The following is a 14,491-nucleotide window of genomic DNA, read 5'->3' as shown; positions in this document are numbered from 1 at the left end:
CAGTGCAAAAATCCAGCGTCTGCATGCAGTGTTTGGGCCATTGTTAATTGTTTGCATGTCCACGTGCAGCCTTCATTTCCATCTGTATCGATTTTTTTTACTCTTTCCTACTTTACTCCAGTGATGATTTTTTGGGTGCAAAACAAATTTGATTGGGGCTTTTCTCTGGTTGTGCAACCACACACACACACAAATCTATTCAGGCCATAGTTGTGGCTAACTCGCTTATGTAAACTCTTGTAAAGCAGCTCAGGCCTGCGTTCTGTCACGTCAGGAGGAAATTTGCTGGACTGGCTGAAGCCAGTAATACTACAGCCTCTATAGTCCTCTCAGTTTTTATCGCTGCTGTGCTGCCGGGCTACAAAAACAGATGCAGAGATACACTGACAAGATATTCTCCTCTGTAACCTTATTGCCTGTTAGGCCCCTATGTTATAGAAACAAGTGACCCGTACAATGGATTCAACAACAAAGCATTTTGACATGCATGCACACACACACACACACACACACGCACACGCATGCACAGTTATAGACTAAACTTTAAGGGGCAATGGTGTAGGGCTGTGTATTGGCAAGTGCCTCCCGATATGATGCATATCACAATAGATGGGTCACGATACAATATATTGCTATGTATTTCGATACGATACACATTTGCGATATATTGCAGTACTTGAAATAGAAAATGTAAAAAGTAGAGCTAGAAATACAACATGCTGTGCACCACCGGGGGATTTCTGTAAGGATAAGTGCAAAAACATCCCTTACCTCTGCAGAGTGGCCATGATGTGCGATGCATGGACCTTTAGATCAGAGGTTTGCGTTCTCAAACTGTGGATTGCGCCCCTCAAGTGGGTAGCACAGGGGAATAAGGTGGCTCACGCAAGTCACTTGGCTTTTGTGGTGCATTACAGTTGAAACAATGAACATGGGCAGTATACAACCCCTGCTTCATCCGTGCTGTAAATGCGCTGGTGTCACATCCGTGAAAGCACAATAAATGTCACTGTTACTTTGCTTAATAAACTTTTTGTCTAGTGCACTGCAGTAGTAGCCAAGTGACTTGTGTCATGACTTGCGAAGCCTACAAACAGCATTATTTTATATAACTCATTACTCCATGACTTATTTTGAAAACCAAAGCACACCCACACATCAGCTCTGAGAGCTCCAAGCGTTCTTATATTTTTCGCCATGCTCGCTTCCACTTACTTTTGGCCGTATGTATATGACATAATAAAAAAAACAATATCGATAGTAGAGGTATCACTATCGATACACTATTGAAAAAAAAAATATTACGATAGTTACATGTATCGATATTTTTGCACAGCCCTACAATGGTGCATGAAACACCACACACAGTATAGCAACATTATGTACTGTATGTATCTGTCTATACAATAGATGGCAATGAGGTATTGGCTTTTTTTAGCATGGTGCCTCGCTCCTGGTAAAATAACTAATGCACATAGTTTCACAATGGGGGAGGGAATCAGATTTTTAGTTTCTTTTCATACTTTTTTTTATCATCGAACCATTGTTAAAATGTAATTTGTTTCTCTTTCCATTCGTGATATACCCGGTAATCAGACTGTGTTTGTAGTGCTCATACTTGTGAAATGCGAAAGAGAACCTGTATTTGTACTGTACGAGTCAACATTATTAACTTATGAAATGTTTGATCTCCAACTGGTCCAATAATCTGTCTGTTAATGTCTTCATCTGATATCACCTCCAGGACTTTGTGATTGGCTCAAACGCTTTGACAACGGTTGACTCAAATCGTTAATCTTACGCCTCTTAAATTCAACACAAAACATTTCCCGTAGTCTTCCGGAAACGTGTCACCCTAAATGGAAGTATGCTGTTAAATTTACAGAAAAGGCTGTATGTGTGAAAGAAACATAAATTCAGTCTAGTGTATTTAAACTTGCCTGGTTGTGTATATATTTATAAAATGAATAGTTCTGCTCTGAAGTTAGTTTGGATGAGATCGTAAAACAGCCAGCATACTTGAAATTTATATTAATGTGCCTGAAAGTCACCTATAGTTAATCGTAGGTTAATTCGTTGTACTTGCTGGAAACATCTTTGTGTTTAAAAACAGTAATAATACATTTTATTGATTGATTATTAGATGTCTTCAATGTTGGTGTTGCTGCCATCTGGTCGTCTCATGTATTAAAATGCACAGCCATCCTTTCTACACATTCTGACACGAACTGTGATTAAACGTTCTGTGTTAATTCATATGAAAAACATGAATCATGAATATGTCCTGCTTCATCATTGGGTTATAAATCTTCTAAATATTGCTTATGCTTAAAATAATTGTCTTAAAATAAAATATTCTGTGGTGCAGGGAGGCCATACATTCAGGGATAGTCAAGCATAGCTGCTAACTCCTGATTTTCCTCTTCAGGACACTCATCCCTGTTCCCGATGGAAGATGGCTTCCCAGATGAGGAGAGAGCCGATCCGAGCTTGCCAGGCCTTGGTTCGCCCCACTGCTTCCCTCACCAGAACGGAGAGAGGGTGGAGCGCTATTCTCGCAAGGTCTTTGTGGGCGGCCTCCCCCCTGACATAGATGAAGGTATTAAACACAGAGTATCTTCTAGTCTACTCTTTATGAAATGGTTTTAAGGTTCAATGTTGACTTTGGGTAGATTGCTCTTACCTCTGTAATATTTTCTTTCCCAGATGAGATAACAGCTAGTTTTCGCCGCTTTGGACATCTGTTTGTGGACTGGCCTCACAAGGCAGAGAGCAAGTCATACTTCCCCCCAAAAGGTGAGTTGATAAGAATAATGATGTTTTAGTACATTTCTTTGTGCTATTGAACATTAACGTTATTCGAAGGGATAAATTATGTGGATAAACTAATATCAATTTCTATTGTTTACTAATTCTAAAACACGTTTTTCCAAAGGTTACGCATTCCTTTTGTTTCAAGATGAGAGTTCTGTTCAGGCTCTTATTGACGCCTGCATCGAGGAGGACGGAAAGCTCTACTTATGTGTCTCCAGCCCCACCATTAAAGACAAACCTGTAAGGATAAATTATATGTCTGTCACACCAGCTCAAACCAGCATACAGTTAACACTGTAAAAAAACGGTAACACTTTACAATAAGGTGCTATTTGTTAACCATTAGTTAATGCATTAGCTAAAATGAACTAACAATGAACAATACTAATACAGCATTTATTAATGTTAGTTCATGTTAATTTCAGCATTTACTAATACATTATTAAAATCAAACGTAGTCACTGTTAACATTAGTTAATGCACCACGAATTAACATGAATAACTGTATTGACATGAACTATCATTAACAGGAATAAAGAAATACTAAAAAACGAAATTGTTCATTATTAGCTAAGGTTAGCTAATGCATTTACTACTGTTAACAAATAGCACATTATTGTAAAGTGTTACCAAAAAACCTAATAATAGCATTATAGCTGGTCTGAAATCTGACCGAAAACTAGATAACTTTTTTGTTCATTTTGTTTCTGTGTGGTCTTTGTAACAGGTCCAGATTCGTCCGTGGAATCTCAATGATAGCGATTTTGTGATGGATGGCTCACAGCCCCTGGACCCAAGGAAGACCATATTTGTGGGTGGTGTTCCACGCCCACTCCGTGCAGGTATATTGGTGAACTGTTTTTTTTTGTGAGTTTTTTTCCTGAAATAGACATGGTTTTTGGAATGTCTACATTCACATTGTAAAAGAAAAAAGGCAAAGGATTAGAAAACTCACCACCAATGCTGTCAACACATCCATTACTCCTAATTTATATTACAAGCAGGTAATGCCACGTCACCTGATCGTTCTCGCTATAACTGGCCATCTACACAGCAAGAGACTGATATCACACTGTGCGCGATGTAGATAACTTCACTGATTTTAATAGATGCAATCTAGTTATGCCATGCCTCTCACCTGCAGTGTTTACTGGGTGGGAAACAGTTTTTTTTTTATATGCTAAACCAGTAAAACGAATCACAGATTCAGTTTTCGCATGGTGTTCTAGGTACCTTTTTGTGTTTGTTAAATACTTCTTTATTACTGACTTTTTAAGATGTTTCTAGCTTTAAAGCAACACTATGGAACTTTTGCTCACGGGTTCCCCCATGTGGTTGATTAGCACAATTGTCTGTTACTAGTGTCGTAAATAATGTCGCTGTTTAAGCTTGGGCAGCGCAATACACGTGAATTTGTTGACTAAGCTGTTGAAACCAGCGAATGCAGAAAGGTCGTTTGGAAGCTCTTTCGCAGGCAGGGGATGGGCGGGGCTGTGTGTACCGACCCCAACACAGAACTTAGAGTGTGGTTGTAGCTGCTAGGAAGCTGTTCAGGTTGTAGTGGCAGTAGAATTCGTCCGAGTAAAGAGTTGTTCTACCTCTGAAATAATTTTAGAGACCATAAGAGTACATAACTAGTGATTTTTAAGGTCCTTCTTGGGTTTATGGAGTGTCCAACAACAAGTTTATGTACGTAGAAGGTGTAAAAACACGATTATTTCGTAATTCGACAGTTATTCTTAACTTACTTCTTGACTGACTCTCACATGATTTGTTCCGCGATTCATCTGTCTAATCCCCTCCTTTCCGCTAGCCTAGTCTGATGTGACTGGTAAGATGGTCAAGTCTGCTGTGATTGGTCTACCGCGAATGAGGCTCACGAGCTACAGTGTTTGGGGGAGAAGAGTGAAGTTTTTGCGGGCAGTCCTAGCAAAACGTAGGCGGGGACTATATGTAGCGGCGGTTCGCGACTCGGACAAGGGACGACTTGTTTGCGTGATACGGAGTCGACTCTCTTTTTTCCAAGCCAGTAACTTTATTATTATTATTTTTTAATTTACAACTTGGCAGACTGCTTACTTTCAAACACGACAACATTACACACTGCATGAAATGTAATTTTCATGATCTCATGTTATGTACTCTTTAAGGTCGAAAAACTACATAGTGTTGCTTTAATCCATGCAGTACGAGAGCTTGTAGTTTAGCTAGTTTCTTAATTAAAAGGAATCTTTGACTGTAGCTCAGGGATGTGATTTTTCCGTAAAAATATGAATTTCCGTATTTTTTGACCTCGAGGATCACCCGCATAAATAGCATAAATTTGATTTGAATTATTATTAATTATTTATTTATAACAAGGGGGTTTGGGGATGTGCGCGTAGTCATCATACAGCCGGCCAACAGGATCCTTTTCTATGCTCTCTGTCACTGTCTATATATAAACGCGCTGAAGTCTACTGAATGCATACATTGAAATTAAATAAAACCGCAACATGCGTTTGAAAATACCTTTATTACATGCGGATTAATGCGGACAAACGCTGATGAATGACGTAGATGCGCCATCTAGTGGCTGTGTATGGAAGTCTCTTGAGGCCGCGGTATTTTTGTTTAATTTTAACACTTTGTTTAATTATTGTTTAATGAATTATTGCTGATTACAATAAAATTAAAAGTAAGCCTCATATAAACTCATCTCATCTTATTTGACATTAGCATAAGATATTTGCACAAAGCATCAACCTATTTTATTAAATATCGTTTAGGTGACTGTTAAACTAATAAACATTTAAACTGATATTTCCAAAATGGCCAGTCAGAATTGGGTGATTATAATAGTTTGTTTTTATGTTAGTTGGCTGTGTTTAATCATGTAACATTAAGGACTATTTTTGGGGGGGATTGGGGTTGGGTGAGGGTGCGTGCATTCTTCCTTCTTTTTTGTCCTTGGCTGATCACATGCCTGACTTACGTATGTTTTGTTTCTGACAGTGGAGCTGGCGATGATCATGGATAGGCTGTATGGGGGCGTGTGCTACGCAGGCATTGACACCGACCCAGAGCTGAAGTACCCCAAGGGAGCAGGGCGGGTCGCCTTCTCTAATCAGCAGAGCTACATTGCTGCTATCAGTGCTCGTTTTGTACAACTGCAGCATGGAGAAATCGATAAACGGGTCAGTGCTGACTTCCACAAAAAATAGCCGTGCACACTTCGATGAAACAGCATTGATCACGCGAACCTCGCAAACACTCGAGCAGAATTTGGACTATGGTCCAACCCTAGTTGTGACATTCCGATGGGCTTTGGCTGATAAGCAGATACAAGTTTTGCTTGTAGTTTCATATATAAAATGTAATTCAGTTTCTTGAATAAAAGTAGAGTAATTTACTGTAATTTCATTTTCAGTGCTGCAATGCACAAAAACATTATTAAAGTATTACAAGGTTATTGTAATATCTAACTGTAATATTGTTTTTAAGCCATTTCATTATGAAAAAAAGAATCATTCTATTACAGTAAATGTATTATTGAAGTATTAAGGCCCATTCAAAATGAGCAAAACATCATAATGTTCTACAATAAGTCTAGACTTTCCTTATGCAAAAACATTCAAGTTTTCTTCGTAACAGTTAAGCGTTTACATGCTCATAAACAGTTGAATGTCTTTCTGTACAGGTGGAAGTGAAGCCATACGTCCTGGATGACCAGCTGTGCGATGAATGTCAGGGGACCCGCTGTGGAGGCAAGTTCGCTCCTTTCTTCTGCGCTAACGTGACCTGTCTCCAGTATTACTGTGAATACTGCTGGGCGGCGATCCACTCGCGCGCCGGCCGGGAGTTCCACAAGCCCCTGGTCAAAGAGGGCGGTGACAGACCTCGCCACATCTCCTTCCGCTGGAACTAAAGCCGGTGGGCCGGGAGACGCAGAGCGAGAAAGAAGAGAGTATGTGTAGGGAGGAGTCGCAAAATCATCATCTAGACAAATGCACTTTTCTGTTGCTGGTTTCTTTTTAGTTTAATTTAAAAAAAAAGTAAACAAAAGACATGATTTTAATTTGTCATTTAATATATGAAAAATGGATGTGTATCCTAAAAAAAGATTCAGGAAATGAAAATGTCTAATCCATCTCTCTATTTTTTTAATAACTCCATTATATTTCATTTTCAAGTGCACAGAGATGTGAATATATTGAGTATTAGTATAATTTGTCAGTACGTATCTGCATGACTTTAGAATTGGCTTTTTTGTTAACATTGCGATTGGAAGTATTACGTCCTATTTTAATTTAATCGAAAAGGCGAAGGAGCAGATATGACAGAAATGGTGCGAGAAGAGTGCACTTATTTCTTTGCTTCCCAGAATGCAGATGTGGTCGAAGATCTCAGTTGTTAACCAAAGCTTGGGATTTAAAGCGATTTCTCTCAACGCTGTTTGTTTTGTATCATTTGTGCTTTAAGACCATGCTAACCTTTTATGTTTCCTGACGACAACAACTGATTCCACAACAGCTGTCTGGATTCGATCTCTATTTTAACATGCAAGAAAACTAATACCTCAAGCTTAGCTGCTAGTTTAAGTCAAATATTAATAAAACAAAGCTGGTCTCCTTTCCCCCAGGACCACAGAAAAGGAAATGACATCAGCAAATGGCACATTGAGAAAATCTGCTCTGTCACTTCCTGATGGAAAATTTCGATTCCAACAATGCTTGGGAAACAGCATCCTAGTGGGGAATGTGTGGTGTTAAAGTTGCAGTAGTCTGCCTGCAAGCAAGGAACTTCAGTTCTGGTCCAGCTTAGATACAACCGACCGTTGTTCTCTCAGGCTGCAAGCAGCAAGCCTATGTTCGTTCGTTTGTTTTTCTGGCAATACGCGTCTCGTAAGCCTTTACCCAGCCCCCAGAACCCCAAAAGAGGTACAGACAGAGAAAGCTACTTTGAAGAACGCTCGAACAATATACCTCCTGTCCTCCAGCACCCGTGCCCACTCAGCCTGAGTGTCAAGCATAACTGAAGGTAGTCCATGCATCTCTCCACTCGTTGGCCCCCCGTCCCTTTTAGCCCTTAACTTTCAGATTAGGGAACCAAAGATGGCTGTGTAGTAGCTATAGCGAAACCATGGACCTTTCCTTTCTTGTAAACTTCCCTACAAATGAAAACGAAGTGATAAATGCGTTGCTTTGGTGTATCGTTTTGGCCCCTAACCCTCATCCTATTCAATATAAAGACCGGACGGGCTCCAGCAAACCAAAGATTGGCCTCGAATCGATCAGCATGCAGTTAAAATCGTAGTAACACTAGTGAAAACCGCTGAACCCAGTGTGCGTCGGCCTTTCCGCAAGGCTTTTCGAAAGGTCAAACAAAGCAGACGTACGTCGTTCGGGTATTGTTAAGGAGTTTACGCCAGGCATCAGGTCTCGAAAAGTTTCATCCAATTGGGTAGAGATTTACACAGCGCCTAAATCTGCTAGAGTAAAGTCAGGGAGTTAGTGATCAATTACCGCTTGATACACTAGTGAGAAATTGATCCTCGTGTTGGCTTGACGGTGTTCTGATGCACCCGTTCAGCACTATCACTTGAGCTTGTGGGTGTGGTGGTTGAGCATTTTTAGAAGTTAAACACTTTTTGAAGAATTTGCTGTTAAAGAGATGGCAAAGAAAATGATTATTTTATACATGGCCTGCTGATTTTTTGGTACAGTGTTTTCTAGCTAAATTATTTTGTCATGCACATATAAACATTTATTATGCACTACTTTTCTAAATGCTTTTGTTTTTCAACAGTCATTTTAGGCACATTTTTCACAAATGGAAAAACTCCTTTTTGCAATACCTCAATTTTTCACATTGTGAAAGGTAGCTTTTGTACTTTTGTTACTGAGAGATCTGCATATATGGAAATTTTAATTTTAAGAGAAAAAAAAAAGAGTTGAGTGACTTTAATATATATTATTTTCAATTATGCTTTTTATACATTTCAGTGCTGAGGAATCTTTACAACAAAGCACGCACTTGTGTTGAAGCGACAAATCTGCAGAGGGGAGATCCACAGGTCTTGGCTCTCGCACGCTAGATTAAAATGGCAAAAATAGATATACAATGAATCTGACAGCAGCATGGCAGGAACACGTTGTCATTCATGTTAATATTGCGGAAACATACTTGGATATAAAAGATAAACTATCTTCTCCGTAGCTGGAATATAAACTATAATCTAAAGGAGAATGCTAAATCTGGTTCATGTTTAGGCTGATCCTCGTATCACAAGAATGGATGTTTGATGTTTAGATATTTTAACATTTGAAAATATATATTCTTGAACTGCCAACTAGTTCCTATTGTAATCCTTAGCATGCATGATGAGAAAAAAAATCGTACATGAAATTAGCTATTGAAATTACTCGTTGTGGTTGTGCACCAGATGTTTCTGAACTTTTGATTTAAAGTTAAGGCCACCCAACACCCTGCGCCCTTCCCATGTTATTATTCTCTATGCCTTCCCAGTAATCCAGCATCAATAGGATGCGCACGGAGACGACAACAAAGCAAAAAACAAAACGCGTGAAATTCTAGAGAAAACGCTGAAATGGCAGTGCAGGACGAAAGCATCTTCTAGTACGCTGTCGAAAAGACTTGAGAACTTCATCCCCACTGTATGTTCAAAGTAAATCAAAACCCGTTTGGAGGAAGGGGAACTTAAGACTTGAATGTGGTAAATGTTGCAAGTTAACTTCGAGTTGTTATGTGCAATACTTTTTTTGAACTTTTTCCAGATAAAGACTCTTTGCAATGTAATTCTTTAATGCCATTTTTAATTGCAGACATTTAAAGAAGATGTTAATATGTTTTTCACAGTCATTTTCTACTGTTATTGTAATCCTTTTCATGCTGGTGTTTGTAAAAAAGAAAAGAAATCAAACTATTTGTACTAATATAAAATAATTGAAGTTATTTTTAAAACATTAAAGGTTTTGTGCTCATTTGCTTATTTTGTTTATTTCAAGCTACTGTGATTGATTGCATTGTAATTATTAGGTCAATAATGTATTTAGCTGTTTATTGGTATATTTTTAATTGGAATGTATAATTAATTTTTATAATTTTGATCAGATTTTTGTTATATTTTTGAGGTGAAGCTTTTAATATGTTAAAGTGTCTAGTTTTTACTAATTGCTATATTGTGCTCCACAATATATGGTTCACATTTTCTGAAGGAAAATAAATATTTAAATATCTGTCTGTTAATGATGTTACTTAATGGCAAAATTTCAATAGTTTTTAACTGTGTATGGGAAGGTTGTTGTATTTATTAATAGCATTTTTTTACTTAAGATATCACATTAATTTTTATTGTCATTTCACTTTATAAGTTCCTATTTTTGTATTTTTCTTTCTAATTAAGTTATGTTATACAAAATGTTCATATTCTAGGAGTTGGTCTGTAAGTGCTAGTGAAACGAAAAAGAAAAATCTAATGTTATTTAATTGTTTGCAGCCAACTATTTATAACAATATGCATAATTTTTAAATATTTGTAATGTGAAATGTTGAATGAATAAAACTTAACTGTGACGACACACACTGGCTTTTTGCATTTCTTCAAAATTTCCGTAGACATTTTATTCACATGTGGAGTCTAAATTCATTTCAGTGTGTCTTCTTCAATGATCAGTGAATCCTAATGACTGTTGTTTTCTTAATATACCAACATTTTTCGCTTTTATATTTTATGGCTTCAGAACAATGCGGACTTTATAATTGTGGCGTAACAGTCTAAACAGCTGAGTTGTGCTTTCATAACATAGTTCTGTGATTATATGGCAAGTGCTGTATTTGATTTACCTTTAAACGCCCTTATCTGATCATTCATATTACTCGCAGTGAACACTAATGTAATTTTGCACCTTTAACCAAACTAATGAAATCATGCAGGGTCTAGCAAGCCAAATTGATGGTTTAATATGTCTGAAAATGAAGAGAAATAGACAAGGCTGGAAATTACATTTGAGCAACATAATAGTGATACTGAATATAAAAACACTCAATAAAACAGACAACATTAACATTATTTTAAAGTAATGAGATACCACCAACATCACTTCAAATTCTCATCTTTGTCTCACTCTGATATTCCATATGAAACAGAAAATAATCCAGGTGAATATTTCAATTCTTTGTCTTCACGCAGGTCATGGGAGTTCCATTTTAATGATAAGGTAATAATGGTGACCCACCCTAATAAAACACTGAACCGGATTCAATTGTTCCTACAATCTCATGTATTCAGTCAGAGGAAGGATGTAGAGAACAGTGAGATGAGATCATGTTCATATCTGACTCTGGTTACAAAGGTTGAGCACTGAGTTTAGGTCACATTAAGCATTTATTCACTGTGAAAACATGGGACAGGAGATGTAGATCACAGCGGGTTACGAACAGATTATGAGAGGTTTCTTTATTTGAATTGGATTGATTGTATGAAGTGCATATTGTGTGACATCAATGTCGACCTTTTGCTGAAATTGTATTATGAGAAAGAGAACATCTGCTTTTTGTACTATAGACCGTCTCATCGGACACGCGCCCAGTGACTGCAGTTAACTTATGTAAATGTAGTTCGGTCGCATTTAAAGAAACCTTGGTACATTGACATCTAGCGGTTGAGCTTGGTATCGCAGTATAAATTCAAAATATTGGAGAGACAAGTTTATCCAAATCCGTGTATCATTCGTTCAGTCGTTTTTTTATTTAAAATTGAAAGTTGAAAAATGAGAAAACTGCTCCTTCCCCCCCCCCCAAAAACAAGAATTCAGCTCGATTTTTTGTTTTTCGTTCAGGAATAGAAAAATGAATAAACAGCTTGAATATTATTTCTCTAAATGTGGGCGGGAATGAAACTCCCCATTCTGCTGATTGGTCACCCATGTCGTCATCAGCTCTCCCTCAATTCGGCGCGGCAGAATAATAGTCCTCCGCTGCTGCAGTTGTACAGATTGTTAACGCGGATAATGCAACTACATTTAATCTCTTTTTCATCAAACAACCATAACAAACTAACACACCATAGCGGGGCAGAGCCTATACAGAGCTTTCCCTCTGGCCTGGGTACACAAATCCACATTTGGGTAACCCGCGCGTGTAAGAGAAATAGCTAAAGGTGTTTATTTCAGAAATATGAATGTACCATGGATTAAAGTTCTCCGTTGCTACAACGGATTTCCGTTAATTGCAGCGAGTCTACGACGGATTTCCGTCAATTGCAGGGTTCCCGCCTGTCCTTAATATCATAAATTCACTTTTCATGATTTTAACCCTTTGACGCGTACGATTACACCGGTGTGACAAGAACATTCAGCGCTTTGACTGGCACTGAGCCAGAGACCGACTCAATCCTGCTACCTATCACAACCAGGGCTCGAGAGAAGAGAGAATTAAAAAAAATAACACTGTGCGACATATAATAATAAGAATATGTGCATTAGACAGAGCTACGTGCTTGTGTGAAGTTCGTTTGTCGTTGTGCTTGTTTGTGTGTGACATTAATCAATAGCGCATCGCTCGCCGACACTGAATCCTGTTATTTAATTATGTCATCTGGCTGTGTGTCTGAGGGAATGAAGTGCACAATTTAACATACTACACAAGTGTTGGTCTAGGATTTGTCTGCGTCTGCACTATATGAGGATATGAACACATGAACTTCATCTCCAGAGTTGCTAAGAGTTTATTTTACCAGCATTGTACTGTTTGAGTGAAGCTATCGTCAAAAACATATTAACTCGGGCGCCGTCTTTCCGACAAGTCGTCAAAATAAAAGTCCAGTTAAACTGAACACTCAGACGAAAAAATACTGCAGTGTACTATAGTATGTGCTATGGAAAATTGTAGTACCCTTGTAGTAAATTGATAAACTAGAGTAAACGCATAGTATACTATAATAAAGTTAAAAAACACTAGTATCTAGGAATTTTACTGCAGTTTACTATAGTAAATACTGTAATATACTACAGTAATTAATGTGGACAAATATACCACTATTGTATAGTAAAAAATTAAAAACACAGTAACGTTACTTAGAAATACTAAATAAAATGTAGGTAAACAAAAATATTATATATGGCCTTAATTTATCCATCTGTATGTAACATTAATGTCACAGTTACCTGCCTATTCACGTTGTCGGTACACGATCCGGGATGCCTGCACGATCCGTTCTGCGCATGCGCATAATGACGTAGTAAACAACGTCACGGTTTCCCTACACTATTGGTATCAAGCATGCGATGAAACGCTTGACGGCCAGACGGCACAATTGGCGGCATATTTTTGTAGGCTACATTGTGTTTTTCATTTAACAGTTCATGGCGGGTCTATTTTGATGTTTTAAAATGTAGCTTACGCTATGCATTACGATGTGTTTACGTGGTTGCCAATCCAAAATAATAAAGGAGTCGTTACATGAACATACACGATTTTGGTTACATGTGGAATAAAGTCTGAGTCTTGAGAGTCTGTCACTGCAAACCTTCAGTTTCCTCCATACTCCCCTTTGCGATTCATTGCTGCATGGCATTAAGCCTACTTAACTTGCTGTGTTTCGATCTGAGGTCAGTAGTATTGTCAAAAACGGTTTTTATTAAAAGCTGCTAATATTAGTTAACTTTAAATCGACTCATTTTGTATTAGTATGGGTCTATATATAGGCTAATATATCTATCTATATAATATAAATGAGGAATAATCCCTTCAATGGTGTTTACAGAACACAATAAGGAACATAATATGCATTTCCGCCTAGACTATCTGCACTTACATGAAGAAAGAACTACAAACAAGTCTGGGGAAACGTTACAGAGAATTTCAACGCATAGTGTGCACACAGAAGTGACATGAGACCAGAGGTGGACAGTAGTGAAAGTCGCGGTACAAAGGTGCTCAAGCGTGGAACAGATCGTGGGGTGTCGTCGCTAAACAGAATTACCTACTACGTCATTATGCGCATGCGCGGACGGATCGTGCAGGCATCCCGGATCGTGTACCGACACACGTGATAAACTGCACTTGCACATTTTTTAATGATGACAACAGACGTTTTATACTTGTGCTACGACCAGTGTTGTAGTACTCGAGACCGGTCTTGGTCTCGAGTCCGGTCTCAACCATTTTGTGATGGTCTTGTCTCGGTCTCAACGGTCTTTGGTCTCGTCTTGGTCTCCGATTTAGTGGTCTCTGGATTTTTTTTCAAGACCACAACTGTGGGAATTACAATAAAATGATGGTGCATTGTCTGATTTAAGTGTTAACATTATTAATGTGATTGGATGTAAAACTTTAATGCCCGGTTTCACACACAAGGCTTAAGACTAGTCCCAGACTAAAATAAAAGTTTGATCTGTCTTAACTGAAAATAAATAGCCCTGACATATCTTAAAATATGTCGTTGCCATTGTTTTGTCTCAAGATGCACACCAGCAGTATTTTTATCCAACTCAACTCAACTCAACTTTATTTATATAGCGCTTTTACAATTTTCATTGTTACAAAGCAGCTGTACATGAGACACATTGACTACAAGCAAAACAATCAAAGTTGTACCTGCAAAAACAAGAAAAGGTTGAAAACACAGAAGACAGACACACCCACACACAAAACACTCCACACACACAACACGCAC

At 38.1% G+C, this 14,491-nt stretch overlaps 1 protein-coding gene across 4 annotated transcripts in view; it reads left to right on the top strand.

The window, feature by feature from the left end:
• Window positions 1–10,394, top strand: part of cpeb4b (cytoplasmic polyadenylation element binding protein 4b) — a 30,350-nt gene extending 19,956 nt beyond the window's left edge. For all 4 annotated transcript variants that reach the window (XM_057359815.1, XM_057359814.1, XM_057359812.1 and 1 more), the window contains 6 exons: window positions 2,429–2,599; window positions 2,707–2,796; window positions 2,936–3,054; window positions 3,542–3,656; window positions 5,809–5,990; window positions 6,494–10,394. In XM_057359815.1, coding sequence (XP_057215798.1) covers window positions 2,429–2,599; window positions 2,707–2,796; window positions 2,936–3,054; window positions 3,542–3,656; window positions 5,809–5,990; window positions 6,494–6,721 — 905 coding nt within the window. In that variant the 3' untranslated portion in view covers window positions 6,722–10,394. The remainder of the gene's footprint in view (window positions 1–2,428; window positions 2,600–2,706; window positions 2,797–2,935; window positions 3,055–3,541; window positions 3,657–5,808; window positions 5,991–6,493) is intronic.
• The last annotated feature ends 4,097 nt before the right edge of the window (window positions 10,395–14,491 follow it).

The sequence above is a fragment of the Triplophysa rosa genome, linkage group LG19 (genome assembly GCF_024868665.1).
Source record: "Triplophysa rosa linkage group LG19, Trosa_1v2, whole genome shotgun sequence".
Lineage (NCBI taxonomy): Eukaryota > Metazoa > Chordata > Actinopteri > Cypriniformes > Nemacheilidae > Triplophysa > Triplophysa rosa.
Note: the sequence above shows the minus strand (reverse complement) of the source record. Positions and strands in the feature narration are given on the sequence as shown.